Source organism: Chroicocephalus ridibundus, chromosome 8 (genome assembly GCF_963924245.1).
Source record: "Chroicocephalus ridibundus chromosome 8, bChrRid1.1, whole genome shotgun sequence".
NCBI classification, from domain to species: Eukaryota; Metazoa; Chordata; class Aves; order Charadriiformes; family Laridae; genus Chroicocephalus; species Chroicocephalus ridibundus.
The window spans coordinates 50769313-50786395 of record NC_086291.1 but is presented as its reverse complement, the minus strand read 5'-3'; the positions used below and the strand labels follow the sequence as shown (position 1 = coordinate 50786395).

The window sequence follows — 17083 nt, the reverse complement described above, 5'->3', positions numbered from 1 at the left end:
TCATGGGCTGGGGCTGGGTGGGCAGAGGAGCTGCTGGGCTGCGTCCTCCCCTCTCCGGACTGGTGGAGGATATCCCAGCAGATCCCAGCAGTTCAGGATTAACTCTCTCTGGATGAGTGGCCTCTGCTCCAGGCCCCACTCCCCATCGCCTCCCCTTCACGGAGTGGTCCTTGCCCGTGTCCTGGAGAGCTGTGCTGCTGCCCCATGGATGTGCCTTGGCCTGGGTGCCCCTTCCCGGAGGGGAACGGGGATGGGGGGCCTGGCTGGCGGATGCAGGGGGCACCCAGCTCAGGGGTTTTGTGCCGGCAGCGGTCCCCAGGCTGCCCTGGAGGGCGGTGGGCTCCGGCCAGCTGCCCAGGGGGACTGCGTGGCCCGGTGGGCTCCGGGGCTGCTCTGTGCTGCACCGGAGGCGGGGGAGCACGGCAAGGGGAGCCATAGCGGAGTCCGCAGAGCTCCGATCCGTGAGTCCGGGAGGCCGCAATCAGCCGTCGGCCCCGGGGCTCCATCGGCTCTGTCCGCCCGGTGCCGGCGTCAGCCCCGGTATCGGTACTGGTGCCGGTGTCAGTCCCGGTGCCGGTGCCGGCTCCGCCCCCCCCCCGTCCCTCGGCCGTCCCCGTCCCCGTTCCGGGCTGCGGCTCCGCCCCGGCTCCGCCCGGCCCGTCCCATCCCAGTCCCCGTCCCCGCCCGCCGCGCTCCCGGCGCCGCGGGGCAGCGCGCAGCATGGCCGCTCCGCGCAGCGCCCCGGCCCCAGCCCCAGCGCCGGCCCCGGCCCGCCCCTCCGCGCCCCGCCGCTCCGCGCCCGCCCCGGGCCGCGCATAAAAGGGGCCCCGCGGCCGCCTGCCCCCGCCCGCCGCTCCGCTCCGCTCCGCCGCCCGCCGGGCGCCCCGGCCATGGCTAAGGACCAGCTGAAGCCGCGGCTGTGCCGCATGTTGAAGGGGGAGAGCGGCTACGGCTTCCACCTGCACGGCGAGAAGGGCAAGAGCGGGCAGTTCATCCGCAAAGTGGAGCCCGGCTCGCCGGCCGAGGCGGCGGGGCTGCGGGCCGGGGACCGCGTCGTCGAGGTGAACGGGCTCAACGTGGAGCAGGAGACGCACCACCAGGTGCGGGCGAGGGGTGGGAGGGGGGTGGGCTACCGGCCGCGGCACCCCTGGGCTGAGCACCCCGGCTCCGAGCCTCCCCGCTGGATTGGCTCTGCCCCGGCTCCAGCCTCCCCGAGGCTGGGGTTTGGATTTCTCCCAAAATATCTGTGCTGGAGCATCCTTGGTTTGGTCAATGCTGGTGGTCGGTGGGGTGGGATGGCTGCACCACCCAAAATCCTAGGCCTGGGCTGCAGGGGGACTTTGCATGCCCGGGACTCCAAGCTCCCGTGAGAATGGTTGCGTGGTGTGGTCTGTCTCGTTGCTGGGGAAAGGATGTTGTAATTGTGTAGAGGTGGGAAAGCCGAAGGTGTTTTGGCATGGGCAGGGCAGCAGTGCGTTATGCAATCTGTGGTGGAAAGGAATGGGGAGACCCGGGCTTTATTTCTGGCTCTGCTGTGTGTTTTCTCGGCCGCTTTGGGTGAGCTGCTCCTGCCTATGCAGCCTAGAGTGTATAAGGATGCCTTAAAATCTACTGATAAAGCTCTGCAGATGTTCAGCAGTTGGGCTGGCTGAAGTGAGATAGGGCTTGTAGGGAAATAATGGCTGTTATTAGACCACGGCTGTGACTGGGGGGGGATCCAAGTGAGCTGTTTCTCAGCTCTGTAACAGAAGCCGCACGCTTCAGGCCATGTCGTTTTCTGCTTATAACACTGAAACTCGTGTTTGTTAAACAGTTTAGTCCAAAAAACCAAGCAATAAGATTCCAGCTGCTCCTGTCCTGCTGGAGACGCGGAGCCTGGCAGGGGCACAGTGCCGAATGTGCCCGTTTGCCTAATGGCTTGCGGGGCTCTGCAGGGCTTGGTGCTTTAGTAACTTAAAACATATGGCTGGTTCCCTGCTGCCAGCACTTTATTGGGGCAGAGCAGGGATGTGCCTTGTGTAGCTTGCGGACCCAGCAGTGTTTCGGGGGGGTGTGGGCTCACAGGCAGGTGCGGATGTGCTCGTGCTCAAGGTGAGGCAGAACCTTCCAGGGCATCATGGCAAGCCAGGTAGCTCCAGTGAAACCTCATGGACCCCTTTCTGTGGGCTTGGTGGGTTTTCATTGCAAACTGAGCCTGTTTTGATGATCTGAGCCAGCTGTGTAAAAGTTACTGTTTGTCTTGAATGTGATTTCGAGACCCCTGAAGGAGGATCCACGTCTTTTATCTGGCTGGGCAGAAAGGAGGGCTGTGTTCCTGGAAGGAGCTGCGTTGTATTGGAAGCCATCAGAACTCCCTGCTGAAACTGGGATGCTGGGGATGGGTGATAGCGGAGCTGAGGCAGCCAGCTGTGTCTTTGAAATGTGCGGGGGTTTTCCAGTAGGTCAAGTAAAATGGGAGAAATTTTCCTGTCTTCCATTTTCTGCTGGTGGAGGCAGGATTCAGCCCTGGCACTCCGCAGAGCGGTGAAGGGGATGGAGTGTCCCATCTGGTGTGTCGTGGAGCTCACAGCCATGCTGTGTTCCTGCTGTGGTGGCATTAGTGGTGTGTGAGAAGGAGCAGCCCTGCCTCAGGACACCCTCTGGGGTCGCCCTTCCTCTCGCCTCAAAACAGGAGGAACCTTCTCCCCCCAGTAAAATACCCCGACCTTGAATAAGTAACGCTTCTCCATCCGCATCTGAAGCTGCGGTGGGACGGGGCCCGCAGCAAACAAGGCCTTGCTGTTTGGGTGTAACTGTGTTTCGAGCTGAAGCTGGCGGCATTTGTGTCTTTGTTCTCTGTTTTTTCCTGGCCTTACCCAAGGAGCGAAGGCAGAACGTGTTCTCAGGGCGTTTCATGTCTTGGATGCAGAATGACATCCTGGCTCCTCGGTTCCTTGCCCGGGCGGGCAGTGGGTGCGTGGGGCAGAGCAGTGGGCTCCTGCCCTCCCGCTGTGCCCAGAACAAGGAATGCCACCCGGTCCTTGGCTGGCAGCACAGGCAAAGGCATCTCTTTTAGAGCAGGAGGGATGAACTGAGCGGTTCCCGGTGGCACCATGAGTCTCCTTCCCAGGCAGCTGTTGTTTGGCAAGGGTGGAAGGGTCCGGGACGGCTCTGCTGGGCTGGTGCTGGGGCAGCCGGGGGTGAAAGTCTGTTTGGGTGGAGCTGCGGAAATCATGCGACTGGGACCGGTGCTAAGAAGGTCCCAAGGTGCCGGATGCACAGGGAGGCTCTGTCGTCTTCAGAAAAGCTGTGGACTGGAGGCTGTGACCATGGCTCGGAAACGGGTAGGGTGCTGGGCTCTGCCCGCGTCGGGCAGGACCTCGCCATGTGCCTGGCTGCTGCTTTGCCTTTCACCTCGCTGCTCTGTCCCCAGAGCGACTTGCTGCCCGGGAAAGTTGTCACAGAAAGCCCCTTCTGCTTGTCCCTGCTAATGGGGAGAGGGTGAGGGGCTGCTCTGTGCCCCCTCTCCATCCCTGCCTGCCTCAGCCCCCAGCACTCGCGGGGCTGGGGGGATGCTTGCTCCATCACTGCTCTTGCCATCGCTTTTGGGGAGCTTGGCAGCGGGTTGAGTCCTAGCACCGCTTCCCGCTGGCCAGGGGGCAGCTCATCCGTTCTGCCATGCCATTGCTGTGCAGCACCATGGTGAGTCGAGGCGTTTCTATGGTCCCTCTGTTTCGTTGTCATCTCTGGGACCCTGCCAGTGACTAACTGTGCTGCCCTAATACCTGGAGAACCCAAACTGTGGGGTCTGGGGAACATCGCTGTGCAGGACCCAGCATGTTTCTCCTGCACGTTCCCCGCAGGCGTTGCCCATCTGCATCTCCCGCCACCGCTGCGTGTCGGCTGCCTGCTCCCAGGTCCCCTCCAGGAGAAGTGGCCTCGCACGGGCACTGCCTTGCCGGTATCGGTAGCCCCGTCTGATGCTGCTTGTAAATAGATCTGAAAGGGAACAGATGGATTTTCTGGGGCTTGATGGAATAGCATCCTTCAGGCTGGTTATGGATGGGAGCCCTCGGCACGCTGCTGCCCAGTGCGGCGCGTGGAGACCGAGGCTGCAGCCTGCAGTACATTAGTCGGTTCATGACAAGCAGCCTTGTCTGCAGTCTATAAATTTCTTGTTGGTTGTTTTCTTTTTTTTTTTCTTTCATTTGCAGATACTGGCTCTGTTGACCTTGAATGGAGCTTGCAGGGGAGTAAATAAATGCTAGCTAATTGCGCGTTAGGCTCGTTTGTCGCTTATAACCTTGGCGGTTGCAGCGTGTCTGGCCAGTGTGACCTAGATCAGAGCAGGAGCACTGTGAGGAAGCCCAGAGCTGCTTCGGGGGTTTCCCAGGATGCCTGGGTCTGTGATCTTCAGGGCCACCCCATGACGGGGGATGGCTGCTGAGCACCATTGCCAGCGATACCGCCCCTCCTTGTCGGAATGAAGGCCTGTGCAGGCAGAAGGTGGCCCAGCAGAGCCAGCCTTCGGAGGCTGCTGGCAGGGTGTCTGGAGGTGGTTTCCCTTTACCTGGCTCCTGTGCGTGCCCTGGGTCTGCCCCATTTCCATCACAGCCTGCCCTGGTGTGATTTACCCCCGCTGGGAGCTGGGATCGGCTCCTCCCGGCTCTCCACGCCGCGCGGACACCACAAGCTCCTTTCAGAGTCTCTGCCAGTCACCGAACCCTGGGAAGGAGCTGGGCAGTGGCAGGACAATGGTCCCCATTCAGCGCTGCCTGGAGCTGGATCCCAGCAGGGACGGGCCCATCTCCTGCTCCCAGCACTGGTTTCCCTTATCTCTGGTGGCCACTGGCACAGACCAGGGATGAATGCACAGATCGGGTTGTTTCTTTCATAAATCTGACTGGGGCATGTGGTAGCTGGTACACGGGAGTGGTGGGGAGCACCCAGCAAAGGCAGCCCAGCCACTGAGTGCATGCATGGGTGCCTCCCTGTGCACCCTGCCTCTCCACCCTGCCCTGGGTATGGGGGAAGAAAGACCCCAGATCAAGGAAATGATCCCAGATCAAGGAAATGAGAGTGTATTAGACAGTTTGCTTGGTAGGACAGATTGTATTGTCCCTCAGAGGGGACAAAACCAGGCAGCAGGGTTTCCGGTGCTCGGGGGGGCAATGAAGCAGCCGCTGTGAAAACTGCCATCTGAGCAGAGCGGGTGATCCCGGGTGGTCTGGGCAGAGCTGTCATGGGGGGCTGCAGGACATGGGGTGGAAAGAGCCATCACCATCATCACCTGGGGCTGCAGGCAACACGCACGCCATCCTGGGGGTCCCCTAAAGTCACGCTGTGCTCCTCTCCCCCATCACCAATGGCTGGAAGTGATGGGAAACTTGCACCCTGCAGCAAGACCGAAGCTGCAGGAGAGTGTGGGGGAGCTGATGGTTTTGGGGTTTGGCTCCTGCCACCACTGAGAGCTCTCTGGGTTTCTGCTCAGTTGTTGTTCTCCTTTCCAGGTCGTGCAGCGCATCAAAGCTGTGGAGACGGAGACCCGCTTGCTCGTGGTGGACAAGGAGACGGACGAATACCTGTGCAGCCTGCGCCTGACGTGCACGGAGGAGATGGTGCACAGCGGGATCCTGCTGAACTCCAACATTTCGCCCACCAAGTCGGTGGGCAGCGACAACGGGGAAGTCTGGAAGCCGCAGCTGGATCTGAGCGGGGACAGCCTCCAGCGGCACTCGCACAGCTTCTCCTCGCATGGCAGCAGGAAGGTGAGGGCAGAGCCGGGTGGCGTGCGGGGGCTGCTGGGTGCGGAGGAGGGGGGGAGTGGGTGAAACCACCCTGGGAGCACCTCCCTCTGCGAGCACGGCTTGCTTCCCATCGGAGGAAAACCTGTACGTGGCTGTCGGACCCTGCTGTGTCCCGAAGCAGTGGGCGAGCTGCCCCTTGGCCTCATTGCTCTTGCTTGAAGCAACATCAGCTGCTGGGGGCTGTGCTGCTCTCCCCCCTCCTGTGCCCCTTGAGGGTCTCCGGAGCCCTGGGAGCTGCTGGTGGGGGATGATCAGCCCTGGGCATGGGTGACCCTGGCTGGGTCTCCCTCCCCCACGGGGACAGGCTGCGCAGACCAGGGACGTGGTGAAGCTGGAGCTCATGAATGAGTTTCTCTCCCCTCCATTATTTGCAGGAGGGAGGGAACATCTGGGGCGAATGTTTTCTCAGCTTTTTGCTTAAATAGGAAGGAAATTAGCTCTTTTTCAAGTGGCCTGGGTCTGGACTGTGATTCTGCAGTAAGTGCCTTTTATTGGTAAACTCCTTTCCAAAAAGGAAAGAATTTGGGGTGGAAAACGTCCAGTTTCCATGGCTGCCTCACTGCTGAGGCCGGGCTGGCGGAGACGGCGCAGCCTTGCGCTCGGCAGATAGCGGAGCTGGGTCCCGGCGCTGCCCTTGCTCGGGGCGTGGATGTGGCAGGAGCCGTGCGGGTGTTGCGTGGCTGAGCTGGTGACTCCGGCACCTCTCTGCAGCCGTCTGTCCCCTTCCCTGCTGTGTCCCCACCCTGTGACCCTCCTGTGGGTGCTGGTGTGTCCTACTGGGCAGGGAGCAGCGGTGCTCAATCACCTCCTCCAGCCTGGAGCTGCCATGGATGCACTCCTCCTCCTCCTCCCTGGGGAGCTTGCAGGGGCTGCGGTGTCTGGTCGGCCTCTACCCCCTCGGAGGTGGGGTGGTCGCTGGATATTGGTCCCAAAATGGCTGTGGGGCTGCGGGGAAGACATAGGTGGGAAAGTTGGGAAGGCTTCGTGTCCTCAGGAGCTCCCACGGAGTAACAGCTGAAGAATTTCCCCAGAGCAGATAAGAGGTGATGCTGGTATGACGCGGGAGGCACGTGCATCTCCAGCGATAAGGACGGGGTCTCGTCTCCGGTCCTTCCTCCAGAGCTGTTTGGCATCTTGTAGAGGTTTTTCTGCCCTGGGAGGAACCCACCTTTTCTGGGGCTGGCAGGGGCAGGGTTGGAAGCAGTATTATTTTTTTTTTTTTCTTTTTAACTTATTGCATGATTTGAAGCTGTTTGAAGGTCTGTGTGATGATGATGGGTACACTTCCCTTGGGGGTCAGTGCGGTAGGGGGGCTGGTCACCCCAGACACAACTGGTGGGAGAGGAGCCGTTCCTGGGAGGGGGTGGCTGGGCATGACCGGGGGCGGCTTTCCAAGCTGGGGATTTCCTATCCTGTCTCTGTTTCGTTTGCTGGGCGCAGTCCAACGGCATGTGCTGACGGGAAGTCAGGCGAGGGGAACAGGACGGTCCTTTCCGGCCTTTGGGTTTCAGCTCCTCCAAGGAGAGGGTGGGACGGGGAGAGCCGGGCAGGGCTGGGGGGCAAAGGGGGAGAAGTGCCCGCACTTCTCCTCAGAGGGGCTTGGCTGGGGGCTTCGCCTGGGGCATCTGGGGAGTTGGGGCTGGTGTTCGGTGGAATCTGAGCTGGAACAGACTTTGGGGGCGATGCCCAGCACGTGAGGTGGGGGACGGGGGCTGCTGAGTGGGCAGAGCTGAGCGTGTTGGGTGTTTGCAGAGGCTCAGGTCAGCGGCTGGTTTGCTCCTGCCTCCTCTGGGCGGCAGCTCTTTGAAGAGCTGGGCGCTGCAGGCTTTCCTGGCCAAAGTCACTTCTCTGTGGCGGGGCAGTGAGTGACCCTGCCGCAGGGTCACGGGTGGCCAGAGCAGCAGGACTCGCATCCCGCTCCTGTGCCTGGCAGTCCTGCGTGCTTCAAGGCGGTGATGCCTGCTCCAGGCTCTTGGTCTGGGTGATGCGGCTGTCCTCCCGGGTCTGCGGGGGTTGGAAGCTGGGGGAGCAATGGTGCACCTCAGTTCCTGCAGTGTCCCTCCATGGGGCAGCTCCAGCCTGACCCTAATCCTGCAGATCACTGGCACTGGGTCGTCCTAAACACATGGGCTATTCAGGAGATTTCTGTCCCCGCAGTGGGGCTGTGGCATCTGGAGTCCAGTTAGAGGCTTGTCCCCAACCAGATTTGGGGCTTTCGTGTAGCTTCCCTGCAGGCATTTAGTGAAGGAGGAGAAAAGGCTGCTCCCTGCAGGCCCTTGGCCCCAACCTGCCCCTGTGGGAACTGGTGCCGACGCTCCAGGCTGCTCCCGGGGAGCAGCATTTCATTTTTGAGCAGCATTTGTTTATGTAAAGGCTGCAGTTTTCCTTGATTTGAGGCCGGGTTGCTCGGCGCAGCCCGAAGCAACGAGCAACTGAAACAAAGAGGAGGGAAATCTGGCGCCTGGGGTGGCCGTAGGGGTGGGCAGCGGGGGGGGGGCAATGCAGCAGGCAGGGTGGGCAAGAGGAATGACTCTCCCCCTCTCTTATTTTGCAAAAGGAGTGACTCCCCCTCCCCACCCCGGTGAGCCGCCTTGGGTGGGGAGGTCAACACGCACCCCCGGCAGAGACCTGGTGTCCAGGACCTTATGCTCCAGGAACCACGGTAATGCCATGAATAATGCAGCACGTATTTAAAATCAGGCTGCCTGCCCCGAGCGCAGGCCGGCAGGGCTGGCTGCCAGCGGCTGCGCCCGTCACAGCACTGCCATCCCCGGCGCCCTGGGGACTCATGTCCTGCGTGGCCGTGGTGACAACGGGCAGCAGGGTCTGCCTTGCCCTGTCCCACCCAGGTCTATGCCTGCCTGTGCTGAAGGCGTTTGCCTGCTTGCTGCCTGCCCCATGCTGTGTCCCCTGGGAGGGGACGCGGCAGGGCGCGTGTCCCCATGCCATCCACTTTCCTGTCCCAAACATGCCACCGGGCTGTTTTCTGTTTTTCCCTGGTGCTCTGGCACCCAACATCGAGTTCCCGGGGGTTTGGGAGGCAGCGGGCATGGCTGTGCTGGAGGGCAGGGGGTCTCGGCATGGTGGGGGCTGCCCCGGGTGTGTTGGGTGCCTGGTGGTGAGCTGCTTTTATTGCTAAGGTGCCTTTGGGGACAGCGGTGTGAGCCGGCGGTGGCTGTTAATTAAATGCCTGGCCTAAAAGCGTGTAAAAGGCTTTTGTGTTGCGGGGCCGGGCTGGTGCTGAGCGGCGCTGCTGGGCACTTGCCTGGATGCTATTAGCCATCCTGGAAGCGTTCGTGGCGCACGGGCAGCGTGGCCCAGGGGGCTGGTAGCTCCTGGATGATACCAGCAATCCCGGCGGTTGGTGTTCATGGTGCACGGGCAGCGTGGCGCCGGGGCTGGCAGCGGCTGCAGCTCGGCTGCCCCCTGCTCCTGCTGCATGGAGGGAGGGATGTGCTGTAACTGGACCCCCGTTACGGTCACTCGGGCTTCCTGAGCCGCGTTAGCGGTGTCCTTGGGACTTGCTGCCTCACTGCTTTCTCCAGGTGTGTTTGTAGGAGAAACAAGAACAACAGTAAAGTCACCGAGACGTGTTCGGGGTGATGCAATCCCCCTCCATCGCTGCCCCAGTCGCACCAAAGCGTGACTGCGGGGGGGTGGGTGTGCAAAGGGACCTTTGCAACCAGCATTTATTTTTTTTGGAAAACAAACCTATGGCTTGCTTAGTAGCTCCTGGATTCAAGCAGCCTGTTGGGTCCAGATATTTTACTGGGGGGGGGGGAATTAGTGGCAGGTTGTTAATCAGCCCCTGCTCAGGGAGGGTGAGGGACGGTGTTGCCCCTAGAGTTGCTGCTGGCAAGAACCGAACAGCAGGAGAATGGGTGTCCCTCCGCTGACACGGGGTTGTTTTTGCTGGCTCTTTGGTGTGACAGAGAGCAGCCGCTGAGCCTCCTGCGTGCCACCAGCCCGTGCTTCAGAGGAGCTGGTGTGCCTGGGGACAGACATGTTATTTTTCTGGAGGAGGATGGATGAGCGCCTGGGTGCCTTTTGGGACCCGCAGGTGTGGGGGGCCAGTGCTGACATCGAGGTAGTAAATATTTACACTTCTGTTTGGGTCAGGAATAAGAACTTTTTCTGTTGCAAATAAAACTCCGCGTTGCAACATCTTCAGCCGCCAGCTTTCTGCCGGAGCGCTGGAAGGGGAGTAACACGGGACAGATGTTTTCGGAGAAGTTTGCCAACTCAGTTGAGGCCCAAAATTTAGGGCTTGTAGAATAACCACAAAGATGTAATAAAACCTAACATGAGCAGAAATGTCTGCAGTAATTATGCGATTTAAAAAAAAAAAAGAAACCCAAAAAATAAGTGCATGGTTTAAATTAAAGCACTTCCCTGCAGCATCCTGCGCTCCCTGGGCCCCGGTGGCAGGCTCAGACCTGTGGGGAGAAGGGTGATGGGGGAGGACAGTTGGGTACAACCTGGGTGTGATGTTCCTGCTGTGCCAGCAGAGCCTTGGGGAAACCCTCCAGGACAGAGCCCTGGGAGCTGTGGCTGTGTCCTTGCAGCATTCCCTGCTTTTCCCCACAGCGGCTACTTTTGAGGATGCTGCCAGCTCGGCGGTGCTCGCGGCAGGTCTGAAAGGGCGAAGACGAAAGGAAGCCGTGTGCGTGCCCCATCGGGAGAGGGATCTGTCACTGCCTGTGCTCTGTGTTTCTCTGCTCAAAAAACCCATCGCAAAGCCATTTCTGCACCCGCAGCGTGGAGCTGCACCAGGGCTGCCGGGAGCTGGGGCTGCCTGGCTGAGGGCATGGGATGGGAGCGCTGCTTCCCACATCCTTGCTGGGAAGGGGAAGAGGAAGATGCGGGAAGCAGGACAGTGGGGCTGGGGACGCCCTGCCTCCCCGCAAAGGGCAGTGTTGTAGTGGGCACCGGGCTCCCCGGGGATGGCGAGAGGTCTGGTTACTGCAGGAGCTCAGCCGAGGAGCGGCAGCAAAGCCGTGCTCGCTTTCGGGATTAGCGCTTCAATCCCGTCCTGGAGGCAGCAGTCGGGCTAGCGTGCGGCGGGGAAGCCGGCGGCCCTGTGCCGGTGCTGACCCTGCTGCATTATTGATAGCGCTGGGCTCGCCGGCATCGTGTGTCACGGGGCCGGGCGCAGTCGGTGCGGGTGGGCTCTGGAGCAGCTCCAGCTCGCAGCATCTTGGGGATGGAGGTTGGGGCATGTGGCAGCCAGAGAGACCCTCTCCGGGGGTGGTGGTTGTGACGCTTCTCCCTCTCCTGGAGCGGTGATGGGGTGGTGGACCGTGCTGATCCAGGTTGTGGGGGGCTGCTATGCCATGGGTTTTGCTTGGAGGAGCACGGAGTGTTTTTCCTGGGGGCCTGCCCTTTTCCTGTGCAGGCAGTAATAGGCTAAATGGATAAAAATAGCTGATTTTTCGGACCATTGGTCCCTCTGACAGCCCAGCGACTCGGCGCTTGTTTAGAAGGAGCAGGACGAGATCTGTTTTTGCAGAGCCCCCTTTGTGTGAGCATTGAGGTGTTTCAGGAGCAGTCCTGCCCCCCGGGGTGCGCAGGCGGCTGGGAGCAGCGGGGTCTGCGCCGCTCGAGGGGTGGCAGGCTGGGGGGCTCTGCATCCCACAGCCTTGTGCTGGGACCAAGGCAGCCCCAGCCTCGGCCCCCATCCATCCTGTCAGCCTGCCCCTTGCGCATCGGCAAGCTGTTAACTTCTGACTTCTGTTAGTTGGGGTTTGGTGTCAGTTCGGGGCTGGTATCGCGGTGCCGCAGTCTGCAGCGGGGTTTGCTGGACCCTCGGCTCGGGTTGTGATGGGCCCGCGGGGGACCAGCGTGTGCTGGGTGTTGCCACAGCACTTGGAGGAGGTGCCGGCAGGGATCTGAGCCTCCTCCTGCTGGATGCAATCCAGATACAAGATGGGACGCTTGTCCACGCTGTTGTAAGGTGAAGGGAACAGTGTGTTGCTTGCTGTACTGGAGCATGGTGGGGTCAGCCCTGGCTCCTGACCCCCCCAGGTCCCACACACATCCTCCCAGTGCTGTGGGAAGGGGGTTTGGATGCAAAACGCTGCCTTTTGTGTGGGCTGTAGCTGTGTCCTGTCACCCAAAACTCCTGGGAGCTGCGGGTGGGCTGTGGGGACAGAGGGAGGGGGCTGAGCGGGTGCCCCCCAGCTACAGCTCACCTGCCCCAGCTCGTTGTGGGCAGTGGGTCCCACAGAGGACCTTGGCTGGGGGGTTATTTTTGTGCCGGGGCAGTGCAGGAAGCCCCTCCCGGGGAGGAGAGCATCCACCCCGCGGCAGAAACTTCCTCCACCGCGATATTTTTAGTGAAACACAAAGCGAGTGGAAGGGAGCGGGAGGCAGGAGGCTGATTAACATCGGGAGGAGCTGCACCCTGCCAAGAGCCTTTGTTCCCAGGGCCATGCGCTCCCAAGGGACCGCCGGTCCTGTGAGGGGACAGTGGGGTCACCCCTGGGACCTGCCGCCTTCCTGGGAGCAGGGCAGGAGTGCAGGGGGGGTGTTTGCATCCCAGCCCATTGCCTGGCTGCGGAGCAGTGATGCTGCTGACACCAAGAGATGCTGCGTGTGGTCCAGCCGGTGATGTTCCCTTCTGCATCCTCAAGTAATCAAAAGCTTTCCCTCAAAATGATTGGAAAACTGATATTAAATGGAGCCATTCAAAATGCAGCTTGTTCCAGCACAGCCGGTCCCGGGCCCCTCTGCTCGCAGGGATGCGCTCAAGCAGCTTGCTTTAATAACAGCCCTGCTTACAAGTGGGCTCCTCGCCAGCTGTTTAATGGTTCTGTTCAATAGTGAAAATATTAAATGGTTTCAAATAAATTAAAAAATCTTCTGGCAGAATCAGGGCCTTCTGCATGTGCCCTGGCAGCTGCACAGAGCCTCTGCCGTGACTGTTCCGTGCCTTGGAGCGTCTCTGGTCCTGTCATGGTTGAGGAAACCTTAAAACAGTATAGGTTTGGGCTTTTTTTTTTTTTTTGCATTCTCTGTTTACTCCCAACACCTAAATTAGTTGTGGAGAAGGGTGCATACCACACATTTCCAGCTCTCTTTATCCAGGACTGTCCCTGGTGCCACCGTGCAGTGTGGCTGGATAAAACACCTCCGGGCGTTTCACCCCAGACCTGGTGATGCTGTGGGTGATGCTGTAGGTCTGAGTGAATCCCACCTCCTCCTCCCCAGCTTCGCGGGCATAGGGCTGCTCCCAACCCGGGGAGAAGGTGCTGGCGTTTACAGTATTGCGTGTCGGGAGTAGAAACACACGGAACAAAGGTGCTGTGCAAATGCTGACTTCGAGCGTGCGTTCCCAGGCTGGAGGGGGACAGGGCTTCCAACTGCCAGCTGGGCACATCTGACTTCCAAACCAGGTTTTAAGGAGCTCCTTTTAATCCATAAGGCAACATCGCTTTACTGCTTGCAGCCCTAGCACCATGCAAGTGTGATGTGATGGCCATGGCATCGCCTCTCCTTCCTGCTTCATTCCTGCCCTTCGGATGGGGAAACTGAAGCAGTGAGGTTGAGTGATTTACCTCGCGCTCTAGAAAAACTTGGTGTGTAAATTAAGGACTGAATCAAGCTGGTTTTGGCTCCCAGTCCTTGGCTCTGTCTCTAGGTATGGAGATCTTACAGGCAGTGGTCTCGGGAGACTCCAGTTTGGGATATAAGGGAGAGAAAATTAAACTTGTAATCAGCAAAGGGTTTCTGCAGATCCACAGGTCTCTATAAATAAGGAATTAAAACCCAAGTTGTCGACATAATTATTTCTGGCAAGATCCATATCATTTAATTTCATTACAGCTTTTGCCTGGACTCCTGAGTGTTTTGGTTCCACTGCTGTGTACGTTTAAACCGTAACCAGACTTGGAGCTGGATTGCATTGACTAAACGTCTCTCTTTTCCCACTAAAGCCTTGCAAGATTTTGTTACCAGGTGAAGTGAGCCGGTGGTAGATGTCTGTTAGTGGTGAGCCTGGGAAAGCCAAATTGAAAAGTAGTTTTATGAGCAAGGGGAAGGTAAGAAAGATGATTCCCTATAGGTACCGGTGCCGCAGTAGCATACAGGGCTGCTTTGTGGGTATCTCGGGCTCTGGCTGCCTGGCAGGGGGTCTTTCCCTCGGTGGGGTGTCCATCCCCGACACTGAGCGCTGCTGCGTGGCCAGGGGCGCACGAGAAAGGAGTGGGGCAGGGAGCAGCGGTGAGTTGGTGTCCGGATGCAGTCCCGGGCCCCTCCATCACCGTCTGCGCTAAACCCCGTTAAGTGATGCTCAGTGCTTGCATGGACCCGGCGGGAGCCCCGCTGCTCACCCCGTGGCGTTATGTGATTAAACCCTCTTACAGACTTACGGGGACTAATCCCGTTAAAGAAATGAGCAGCACAAAAGGCAGCAGGAGGGCTAATCCCTCTGCTCCTGCCTTGGTGGGCCGGGCTCGCACCCTGGGCTGTGCGGTGGCAGCTCTTCCCACAGCCCTCGGGGACGGGGCCGTACCACCCGGCTGGACTGGCCCCCCCAGGCTGTGATGCCCCGCCGTGGGGCAGGTCTACGGTGGCTCTTCCCAAGCCCCGACAGCTCCTGCCTTGCCCTGTCTGCAGCCACCGTGGCCGGCACAGGGCTGCCTGGCTCGCAGCAGGTCCCTTGTGAGCGGCCAAAGGCCATCCCAGGTAAATCAGTTAATTCTGGCCCTGCGGTTGTTCATGGTTAGCAGGATTTAATTAAGACAAGCCCTAATTAGTTCTAAGCAGGGTGAATAGTCTGCTTTGCCTGGAAGAGTTCCCCGCTCTTGCCTGGCAGCTGTTAATGAGCGCAGGGCTCCCACTGACATCGGGGAGCTGAGTCTGTCCTGGGGATGGGGGCACATGGGAGACCCCACAAGGTGCTTGGGGCAGCCCGAAACGGGGGATGAAAATTGCCTCGTGCCACTCCTAGAAGCATCTGCTGGGTTTTGCTGGGCACCCGGATCCATCTTTTTGTTTGGCAATTGCCACGTCGGACCCATTCCTGGATCGGCCGCTTTCCCTGCGGCTTTCTGCTTCTCTTCAGCCCTTCCCATGGGCACGGATCGCAGCGTGCTCGGAGCCCTGCAGCCAGCACCGGAGTATGCCCGGCACCGTGCACTTGCCTTTGCCCAGGGTTTATCAGCAGGAGCAGCCGGAGTCTGGTGCTGGCTCTGGGGGTTATCGTGGGAGATCCTCCCCCTCTGCATTGGAAACGCAGTTTGTGCTGGACCACCCACTGCTGCGCAGGGCTTTGGCAGAGCCACCTCCAGACCTCCTTATCTGCCCCAGCACGGAGGTGCCGTTTGGCTGCCCCGGTTGGAGATAAGCACCAGCCCGTCGCCCAGGGAGCAGCAGCTGGGAGGGTGCCTGGCTCCCCGCAGCCTTTAGCAAGGAAGGGGCATCTTCTGTGGTCTTCTCGGTTTTTTTTATTTTTTTTTTTATTTTTAAGGAGCTGGGCTTAAAACATGTCATATTTGGAGCTGAGCATCGCAGTGACACGGGCTGAGTGAGCGAGCCCTGCTGCTCCCCGATTGCATCAGGTCACACTTCGACCCCGTGTTCTCCAGCAGCGTTGTGGGATGGAGCTGGTGCCGGCATTTTGCAATGTTCGCTGTGGAAGGAGGGTTGAGTTACGGAGAGGAGGTTAAGGAAAGCCCCAGGCAGAGCTGGGGGCTTTGGGTGCTGTGTCTGGATCAGCTCTATGGGCAGATTTTGTGCAAAAGCTTTGAGGTGTGGGTTTTTTGGGAGGAAGAGGTAGCTCATGTGTCACACCGACGGCTGGGACCGGGGCCCCTCACTCCTCCTGCTTTTTGGAAAATTGCACCCCTGGATATTTTATTGCGGGATTTTTAAATACAAAAGGCCTTACATTGGGTTAACCCCAAGCGCGGGTGCCACAGCGCTGGCTTGACTTACGTTATAAGGAATGCAGAGGATGTTTGGAGCCCTCCCCCTGCCCCGTTTCCTCCAGCAAGCCGTGCCGCCCGGCCAAGACAAATATTGGTAGTAAACTATTGAACTTCCCTGGTCCCGATGCTCCCCGGCACTCACAGAGCAGCGCCTGTTCTCCCCCCTTCCCCGGGCAGGGGCCGGGCTGGGGAGGCACACATGTGTCCCCATGCTGGGGACAGCCGGGGCAGCGAAACGCTGCTGAGCGGCGGTGGGAGCTGGAAGGTGCGTGGCGAGCGTGCAGCGCGCTCTGCGGAGCTGAAGCACCTGCGGGGCTGCACCCAGCTCCTCCTGCCCTGCGTCCATTGCACCCCTCGCCCCAGCCTGGGCATGCCGTGGGCTTGGTGGCAGAGCAGGGGGAGATCACCAGCCCCAAAGGGCCAGTACGATGGCTTGCCTGGTTTCTCTCCCGCCCTGCGTGTGCTTTATTGGGCTCTGCGAGTCTAAATATAGCACCCATAAGTCTAAATATAGCACCCATGATCCCTTCCTCCAGGGTCAGGGGAGGCTGCGGGCGCTTGCGGGGAGGACCAGGAGCCGCATCCTTGCTGGCCCATGGTGCAGATCATGACTTTGGCGTCCCGTGTCAGACATCTTGGCAAACAGCTGGCTTTCTGTGGGGCTGGGGGTTATTTATTGACCTGCTGGGGACTGCACCCTGTCCCCAGAAAAATCAGTCTCTTGGGGCAGCTCTCAGGTCGGTGCTGGCCCCCGTGGGAAGCGGATCGCAGTGGGCAGGAAGCAGCTGTAGGATGTGGGGTTTGGTCCATGGTCCTATGATGGTGTCCCCCAGGTCCCACACAGCCCTGGGACGGGTGCTGCAGCGGGGCCATGGGGCCCACAGGGTGAAAGCCAGGAGTTAAGAGCCTGAGCAACCTCAGCCCTTGAGAAACTACCGTTTCTTCCTTGGGCGTGTGGCTGAGAGCACCCTGCGTGTAACGGGGTGTACGGTGTTCTCTGGGGAGGGAGCGGTGCCCGGTGCATCGCCTGAACCCCTGGTGCTCCCTGGCATGTCCCACAAGAGCCCCCACCTTCTCGAGGGGGATTTCCCTCAGCGTCGGTGGTGCCAAGCTAGCCGCTGCGGGAGCGCAGAGCTGGTATGACTGGATTCCTGCTAATGGCCCAGGGTTATTAAAGGCAACGAACGGGGCCAGCATTAATGAATGATTTGGTGATTGCCCAAGGCTTGGCCTTGGCGAGAAGCTGAAGAGTCCAAAGAGCAGGTTGATACGGCATGGTCAGCGGTTTTATGGTGCGTGGCTCTGGCCAGAGCCTCCAGCTGTGAGCGAGCGTGAGTTTGGTGTGCTTTGGGTCCTGCCCTGGGCGGG

At 59.8% G+C, this 17083-nt stretch overlaps 1 protein-coding gene across 1 annotated transcript in view; it reads left to right on the top strand.

The window, feature by feature from the left end:
- The first annotated feature begins 726 nt into the window (after positions 1 to 726).
- Positions 727 to 17083, top strand: part of NHERF2 (NHERF family PDZ scaffold protein 2) — a 40917-nt gene continuing 24560 nt past the window's right edge. Inside the window, exons 1-2 of the mRNA XM_063342721.1 lie at positions 727 to 1100; positions 5490 to 5747. Coding sequence (XP_063198791.1) covers positions 891 to 1100; positions 5490 to 5747 — 468 coding nt within the window. The 5' untranslated portion in view covers positions 727 to 890. The remainder of the gene's footprint in view (positions 1101 to 5489; positions 5748 to 17083) is intronic.